We start from the raw sequence: 8,862 nt of genomic DNA on the forward strand, positions 1-8,862 counted from the left end.
ACACTTTAGGCTGACCATAAACAGGGCTCTGATTATTCCCACATTTCTGATCAGTTACCTAATTTACTATTTAAGTATTCTTAACACTGCCTATAAGGAGTTTTTCCAGGTTGGCAAGGCGTACATGGGCACTTGGGGATCACTGAAGCCACTTTTGTCTTCTATGCTTTTGAATGTAATGGAAGTGAACAGGCAAACTTTACCACTAAATACAAGTGAAAACAATTTGGGCCAAGTTTCTGTACAGGTGCTTCCTCCATTCTTCACAAACAGAAAAAACACATATAGCGCTCTCCCTGCTGGAGGATTGCAGCAGGGGGAGGGCTACGGTGGCTTTTATTCAGACTTCTCTAGTGGTGCCCAGCCAGCTTTCAGAAGCTAATGTACACCTAGTTTTTTTAAGAAAACAAATATCTTTATACAACATAATAGTCACCCTATTTAAATTAGCTGTGTCTCCATAATTATCTGTATTTATGTACCTGATTACAGCCAGCCCTTTTAGAACTTTATTTAAAACATACTTTTCTTTTAATGATTTTATTACCTTCTTCTGGTGCTAACATATTATGTTACTAAGTCAATGTTTGCTAGTGGTTGAGAACATAATTTATCTGGTCCATAAAAATATGTATATATCATGAACTCTTCAACCTTCTGTCCTGATAATCCTAACAAGTAAACAGATATTATAAAGATGTCAAGTGATTTACCTAGACATATGTTGTCTGTGCTAGTTCAGTGCAAAGTAATATTTGACATTACTGTTTCTGGGCTGTCTTTGAAGTTGATGTTTTCTTAGATATTTTCATCCTAATATAGCAACTCAGCATGTCACATAAAATGTCCTCCTGCTTGTAAAAGTTAGCTAATAAGATAAGTAGAACAATATAAATGGAAAAAAGGAAATCAGTTCTGTTCTAGTAAACCTTTACCAGGCTACCCCCATGAGATGACCCATATTTTATGTATAACATTCCTATATTATAAACAATAGTTTATCATAACTTGAGCAACCAGAATAAAATAAAAGAAATTACAGATCCAGCTGTCAGGAGCACATATATTTACAGTAAATAAATGTGTAATATTGTGTATAGCTACTATCTAACCAATAAAGTGTCATCTGGTAAAGAGGCTTGGTCCAGTGTAGACATTAAGCTTCTAAATGTATCACCCGAAGGTATATAAATCACTCCTGAATCTACTGTAAATCAAGAAGGCGTTATTTCCTACATCCTATTTCAGAAACTCCCTCTCGTTTCATGTGCATGAAGTCTAACTATATTGTCATTATGTAGAATATTTTCCTATGTCTATAATGCATTTATTTATTTCCTGGGTAACTGCAAAAGGTAGTTTAACACATTTTTTTAATGTAGCTAACATGAAGTTACCTGGATTTTTTGTGTGTATTTTGTAAATGAGAAAAAATAGAAAAGCAATAATAAAAAATAAAATAAAATACATAAACAGTATGCATACTCCCCAATGAACCACTCCATGCAGTCTGGTATCCCTATAGGAAGGGAACAACGAGCATTAAGCCCTCCCTGCTTTGCTGATACCAACTCACATGTCTGACCTACCATTGCTGGAGATATTATGGAACATCAATGGACTTTTATGGGCCCTGTAAGAAAAATAATAATTAAAATTAGCATATTAATGCATTTTATTGGATGAAGAAGGACTGATTAGCAGGTCCCTAAAAACAGCTCATTTGGAAGGGGGCAACCACCCTTATTCCGTCAGCATCCTTTAGTAGGATGGAGGAAAGATGGTGGAATAATAGCATGGAGGCTGCACATTTACTTTTCCCTTGCAATGGGGGTACTAACCTTCATGCCTGGGATGTTAGGCTGGTTTGTTCAGGGATGGGGGGCAGGCTGTTTTTCATCAGCAATCTATTTTTTTTTAACTGATAAAAAAAGTAATACAAAACATCCAAAAGTTCCGAACCTATTATTTAACCACAGATTCAGCCCTCTCCATTAGCTAAAAATCCACAGCATAGCAATAAAAGAAGCATAGTAAAATACACGCTACCATTTTAAGAATAGTTTAACACTATGCAAGGCAAAAAACATTTATAACCGAGTAATAAATAGATTGAGCAGGAAAGCACTTTTCAATTGAAGAACAAATGTTGGGTCAATCTTGTTTAATAAAATAACAAAAATAGGATAATGCCTAGAAATGCTTCATGGATATTTCCTTGAATAAATGATAAACACAGCACATTTAATGCTATACATGTCCAATGTCTTTATTGATTAAATTTTATTTATTTCATGTATGTGTTCGTTTATAGGGAGACAAAGGTTTGACTGGCGCTATGGGGATCATGGGCCCTCCTGGTAGACCTGGTGCTATGGGCCCACCAGGGCCACCAGGATCAGGTAATAAAGATCTCTGTGACATTTTTTTAAGAGTAACTCATAAAAATACTGTATACTTAAAAACATAAATCTGCTCACTTTCTCCTTTTTTAAAATGCATTATAATTCTGTAATGAGTTTAAAGAAAGTGAACAGTCCAGAGGTGTCTGCAAAATTCATCCTGGAACTCTGAAAGGCAAGGGGTGACTTGTGTTAATATAAATATAGAGAGGCAGCATTTTGGCCCATAATCTTTTGTCTTCTGTGCCTCCCTACTGGTCTGTGTGACCACTTGAAAAGATAACTACATTTTATTAGGATGTCACCTTGTAGTACTCTATCCTACTATAGTAACTACATTTGCCCTGTATAGTATTAGATTGCAGCATCTCCTATTCGATTTTCCTGCCACATTCTTAAGTGGAATGCTTCAGTGTTCAATGCTATGACACACAAACAACGAATCAGACCCATGGGAAGGTCTGGGTTTTGTGATTTGTGATATTGTTTACTAAAAACACACTATCATCATTACCATTTCAGCTCAACTAATTGTTGGACCAAAAGGAGAGAGAGGAATTCCTGGTCCTCCAGGAAGATGTCACTGCAAACACCCCCAATCTGTGGTTCAACCTCACGATGAAGAGTCATTCAATGGACACAGTTATGCAAAGGTAATCTGGCTATCTTCAGTAATATAACTCAAAATAATCACAGTCCACCAAGAGTGATACAGACGGGGGGGTCAATTTTCTTTTGTCCCGTATTATGTAAAGGTGAGCTACCCTCTTTAGTATAAATGAAACCTCCTCCTCCCTATGTTGCAGTCCACTAAGAACCATCAAATTTATCTCTGTGTGATGGTACTTTCTCACTTGCATAAGGAAACAAACATTTTCTATTTCTAATGAAAGCATACAATTTGAGAATAGTTTCAATTGATTCTCTCTATAACACTTCTATCACTGAGAATTTAATAGTAAATCTGGGATTTTATAGATTTTACAAAAAAAAAAAAAAAAAAAACCTTCCAATGTTCCTCTAACAACTGTCTAAGAGTGAATGTGTTTCCCTCAATGTATAGAATTCATCTCCTAATTTCTGTTGTATATCTTAAACAGCAAGTGAAGAGAAATTCAAAAAGAGTTAGACTTGACGTGATCTTAACCTTTCTTTTTTTCTGTTAAAAAGAAACATTATGGTTTATAGATTACATATAGTATACATACATATACAGATTGTAGTAGAAATAGGTTTATAAATGATAATTCCTGGCAATAGTTTATTCTCTTTTTACCCAAGTTATTTCTAGTTAACACACAAGAGGAGCTGGACAGCTTGGATATTGAAAATGCCTTGGCGTTCCGTAAGGACTTGAAATCTCTTTATTTTAGAGATTCCAATGGGTGGTTACCTATTCAGGTATGAAATCATTGTAAACAGCTTATAATAAAGTCTGTGTGTGTTGGTTCATAGCTTTCACGCTTTGTAGCATTATGTCAATCTTTTTAGGAAAAAGTGAAATGAAACCTATTACCCAATGTGTATCAGCATACTATCTTTTATGTATAAAGCTCCTGAAATGAATAGGCATTATATTGCAGTTTACAATTCTCTAAATGTGCTGGTGCATTAGTTTTCATTTTCCAGAAAATAAAAAAAAATATCTGTTGAGTGGGTTTGAAGGATAAGGGGGCAGTTCTTTGCAGTCACATCCAAAAAAGCATACCAGATTTTGCCTATATATAATATATAAAGAAGAGGGAGAGGCATTACAGATGGCATTTTTATGTAATTCTAGCCATTTCTGTTACTGAGAGATTTTTCGATGCTTTCAATTTAGAATCACTGATCCATTTTGATGTTATTGGTATTGTTTCAGACCACCGCTTTTCAGGCCGATGGCAGCGGCACCTGTGGAGATGGAATAGTCCAGCATGGAGAAGAATGTGATGATGGCAACAAAATTGTTACTGATAGCTGTATAAGTATGTCTCACATTTTATAGGGGTAAATTCAGCATGGAAATTATGTATAAAGATAGCTTATATTTATTGATGTAATGTTTTGAACCTCTATTTATAAAACAGGGAATCTGATATTCCCTCTAACATTCCCTCATGGGAATCTTCTAGGTCCATGTCTTGCCCTTAGAGGCTGGAGAGGTTACACTTTCATCAGTGAAGCTGGATCATTCAGCAAACCCGGAATGGATTCCTTCAAAGTCAACTGCTATTTGCTAGAAAATGTTTTGAATCCTGGACCAGATCCATTCCAGGTTTGCTGCATCAACCAGCCTCATTGATGAAGGTGTATTTTGTCCAGCCTTGGAGAGCCCTAATAAATCAGGCCCTATGTATAAATGTTTTCACCCATGACCGACCCAACCCAACATTTACACATATTCCACATTGAATACAATTGGAAAAATGTACAAATCATTAATATTAGTTGATTCACACATTTTCTATATAAATGCAGTGTTAACAAAGTGTTTTTTTTTATCAGGAACTATGCAGTTCAATTAGAAGCAGCCCTAATACATATGTATGTGTAGAAAAGGACTCATGTGTTGCATTACTGTATATTCAACACAACATCAGATTACACATTTATTGTGCTGCAATTTCTAATTTATTTATTTTTTTACTATTATTATAAATATATTTACAAAATTATGGTTGTTGAACTTTTAGAGAAAAAATGGGGGTGTAGAATAAAAGGCTAACCCTAGCTCATCTTAAACCAGTCCATGTATATTGAGAGATACTGTTAGTGTATGTTTGGTGTGAGAATCATACTATGCCCTTAGTGTAAGCTAGGATATTACTACGCCATTAGTGTATTCCAGGAATATATAACGCCAGTAATGTATGTAAGAGTTGGAAATGTGTTATGTATGTTATTTATTATTACATATTGCAGTTTAATGAATGGTACTTCTGTAAATTATTCTTAAACTCATAACTTGACAATGCAATTTCCTAGAATGCAAACGTGCTTATTGTGGCGATGGCTACCGGCAAGAGGGAGTCGAGGAATGTGATGGCAAAGATTTTGGCTACCAATCTTGCAGAACATATCTACCAGGGTATGTATATTTCAGAAGCACCTATTTCTATTAAAAACATGTCACTTGCAAAATAAAAAGTGTCAAGCGTCTGTAAAGCCTACCCCGCCGACTATTGTATACTCACCTCTTCATCAACCTCCCCTTCCATAGTTCCCACCAAGCAAAGGCAGCTGGTGCCAGATCTCAGAGAAAGTAGTGCTTGGTGTAGGCCTGAGCGCAGCACCATAGAAAGTGGTCACATATTTCCTATTTCAGAAGCTACTATGTATTTTACAGAGGCAGCCAAGGAGCAGGAGCTGAAGATAAAGGTATTAGGTTATCAGGGTATAGGCTTTGCACAGATAGTTAAAAAGTATGACGTTTTTTTTTTTAATTCGGCCACTTGACAGTCTAACTCAGCTTTTCTTGACCTTTTTTCAATCCTTGAAATAATATCCCCTGATTTAATTACTATATCCGTAGCTCACAGTACATTAGGTTGTTGGCCAGTGGGAGGAACGCTACCTTTACAGATAGTCAAAAAGATCATTGGTGTCACTTAAACTAACCAGAAAGGTACAAACTGCTCATTGCTCAATTTCTGGAGCTACGTTAGGCTGCCATGGAACCCTGGTTTAGAAACAATGATCTAATATAGTTGAACTATCCATGATAGTTATCTTGTTACTGTAACCAGGCACACTCTCCTGTCACTCAGAAGCTGCCAGCAATGATATGATAATGGCTCTCCTCTAAATACATTTCACACATTCATCCAATCCTTAATTTGTGTAGGAAAATATAACAATGTGAAATCCTAAAACTTACATCATCAATGACTTACATTATCTTAATAGCTACATTTCTGTCTTTTCCTAATGGTAAACCAGAGCCACAGAAAATTCAAAAGATTGGGAAGAAAGGGGTGCACAACACCTTTAAAGCAGTGAATATGACATTCACCAAACATTTGCTGAACCTGTTTTAGTTTTCAGCAAATGTTTCACCACCAGTAGGTATTCGGTGGATGTTTCATTTACTCCTTTATATTTATGCCTGAAGTATGCCAAGTCATGTTTGGCACCATAATTAAATAAATAATTTTTCTTACATAAAATAGTTAGATGGTGTAGCAATGGAGTGGTTGATCATATATATATTTTTTTTTTTAACAGGTCCTATGGACAGTTGCGATGCACATCTTATTGCTACATTGACTCCACACAGTGCCGATATTTCACATGAAGAGCCAGTGGAGAGGAAAAGAATCAATTCTGATGTTACACAAATACTGGGTGCTAGCAGAAAAGAAATTACACACGACTGGGCAATAGACTAACCCTAAAGTATGAGTTAAAGAGAAAAACCCGCTGCCGATGGCTTATTGAGAATTGTCATACATATGTCTGACTGGAAGAAATAGGACCACTGCATCCTGTCTTAATAAAACATGCCGATCAATACCTGCCAGCAAAAATTGTTCATAACTTACCTTCATAATAAGAACTTTTAACAAGACAAATACCTATGGCTGGAGCTGAAAATCTCACTCTACAGGAATATTATATAAACAAGACAACATGACAAGATTACCTCGACTCAGCACTGTTAACTGTGGATAACGAACCTGTATGTTTTTTTTTTCTCTGTCGACTGTTATAAAATGAGCACCAAGCATACCCTGATTTGTGACATTTTCTGAAGAACATTTAACCTCTGAATGATAATGTGAATTTGGATTGTACTGTACTTCCTATGTTAATTAGAAATTTAGTGTATATCCTAAAGTTCATCTTGGGATTCTTATTGGTTTGGTGCGCTGAGATAAATAGGAAATTAAATAAGATGAAGAAAATGAAAATGATTTCTTGGAAAGAAGACTAGACAAAGAGCAGATGCAAGTGGACAATAATGCTGTAGACCAAATAATCAAGGTTGCTCCAGCAAGAAAAAAAAATACAACAGTATGGATGGTTGCTTATGGTATTCAATTAATGTCATTGCATGAAGCAGTATTCTGGGTTATTAAAGTTGGTGTAGCAGCAGTCCAAACACACACATTTAGCTTTGCCTAATAGGAAGAAAATGGACATTTGGTCTACAACATGGTCAGCGGTTGCTGTGAGGTCTCCTAGTAGCTAGGCCACATTTCATGATAACACATAATTCACAATCCATCATAAAATAAAAAACTAAAATGAAAAAGAAAAAATAATAGAATAGCTGTATATAGTTCTAGTAAGATCAAATGTAATGTACTGCTGTTTTAGGCACTCTGATATGAAGAAAAAAATGGCATACTATGGCAGATGAATTAGTCCATCCTCTTATTTAATTTCCATTTTTTTGTAGACCCTGTAATTTATTTTTATTAAATGTACAAATATGTGTACCTTTTGCTGCTCCCATAATGTCATACATAATTTTATGCAAAATTGTGCTTTTTTTTACTTCTATATTACATTAGTCATCTGTGTGCGTAACTGTCCTATCGTTTCACATATTGTAAAGAATTGTACTCTTGGACCCATGTCTGTTTGGCAGGTTCCAAATGTCTACGTATTATGCATATGCTGTCTGTATTCTATGGGACTTCATGTAGCCTGTTAGATCTACATTTATGGATACTGCAACGTTTAGGTGGACTGAAAAAGCTTCAGACTGTTATTAAACAAGCTAATATGCATATCTTAAGTATGATCAAGTAAAAAAAAAACGAAATGATTGTTTGAATATTGGCACAAGCGTAGCTGATTAAAGACTTAGCATGCATGTATTTCCTGGATCTGTTGACAGCATTGCAGTTTTGTCAGTGCATTGCAGTATGAGCATCAAAATGATGTAATGCCATAAAATGTTCTACTGTATGAAGTGTTTGTGTCAGTTTATGTCAGTGTAATCACATGGGTCTTCTTATCTCTGCATGCCCTTGATCATGGAACTCGTCCGTGAAAATAAAACAATCTCCTGTCTCAAACCTGTCTTTATTCCTTATCAATTTGAAAACTTTATAAATTACTTTAACCTCCCTGGCAGTCTGATTATGTCCGTATTTGTATGTCAAAAGCGGTACATTGTTTTGCGTGGAAATTTGTTGTTTATATTTTAGGCTTGTAATTCTTAGGAATAACTCCCGGGTATGATACGTTTGAAACACAAATCATAACATAAAATATAATAAATATTTATAAATAATAATTATAAAAAATAATTAAAGTAATTTTTTAAAAAAAATTCAAAAATATTTTTTTAAATTTGTCCAAAGAAGGGTACAATAATAGATAAACTTTTGAATTTATTATTTCGATCTATTTTTTATAACTGTGATCAATGTTTTAAAAGCAGATTAAATGTAATCAGCTTTTAAATTTCCCGCCAGGCCATGCCTCCCCCGCGCTTCACGCATCGATCAAGCCAAACGATGCGATG

At 35.2% G+C, this 8,862-nt stretch overlaps 1 protein-coding gene across 2 annotated transcripts in view; it reads left to right on the forward strand.

Moving 5' to 3' along the window:
* COLQ (collagen like tail subunit of asymmetric acetylcholinesterase) overlaps positions 1 to 8,404 on the forward strand; it is a 60,642-nt gene extending 52,238 nt beyond the window's left edge. For both annotated transcript variants that reach the window (XM_072412461.1, XM_072412463.1), the window contains 6 exons: positions 2,315 to 2,402; positions 2,925 to 3,055; positions 3,684 to 3,803; positions 4,264 to 4,369; positions 5,370 to 5,472; positions 6,609 to 8,404. In XM_072412461.1, the coding sequence (XP_072268562.1) occupies positions 2,315 to 2,402; positions 2,925 to 3,055; positions 3,684 to 3,803; positions 4,264 to 4,369; positions 5,370 to 5,472; positions 6,609 to 6,678 (618 nt within the window). In that variant the 3' untranslated portion in view covers positions 6,679 to 8,404. The remainder of the gene's footprint in view (positions 1 to 2,314; positions 2,403 to 2,924; positions 3,056 to 3,683; positions 3,804 to 4,263; positions 4,370 to 5,369; positions 5,473 to 6,608) is intronic.
* The last annotated feature ends 458 nt before the right edge of the window (positions 8,405 to 8,862 follow it).

The sequence above is a fragment of the Pyxicephalus adspersus genome, chromosome 5 (genome assembly GCF_032062135.1).
Source record: "Pyxicephalus adspersus chromosome 5, UCB_Pads_2.0, whole genome shotgun sequence".
In the NCBI taxonomy this organism is placed as follows: domain Eukaryota; kingdom Metazoa; phylum Chordata; class Amphibia; order Anura; family Pyxicephalidae; genus Pyxicephalus; species Pyxicephalus adspersus.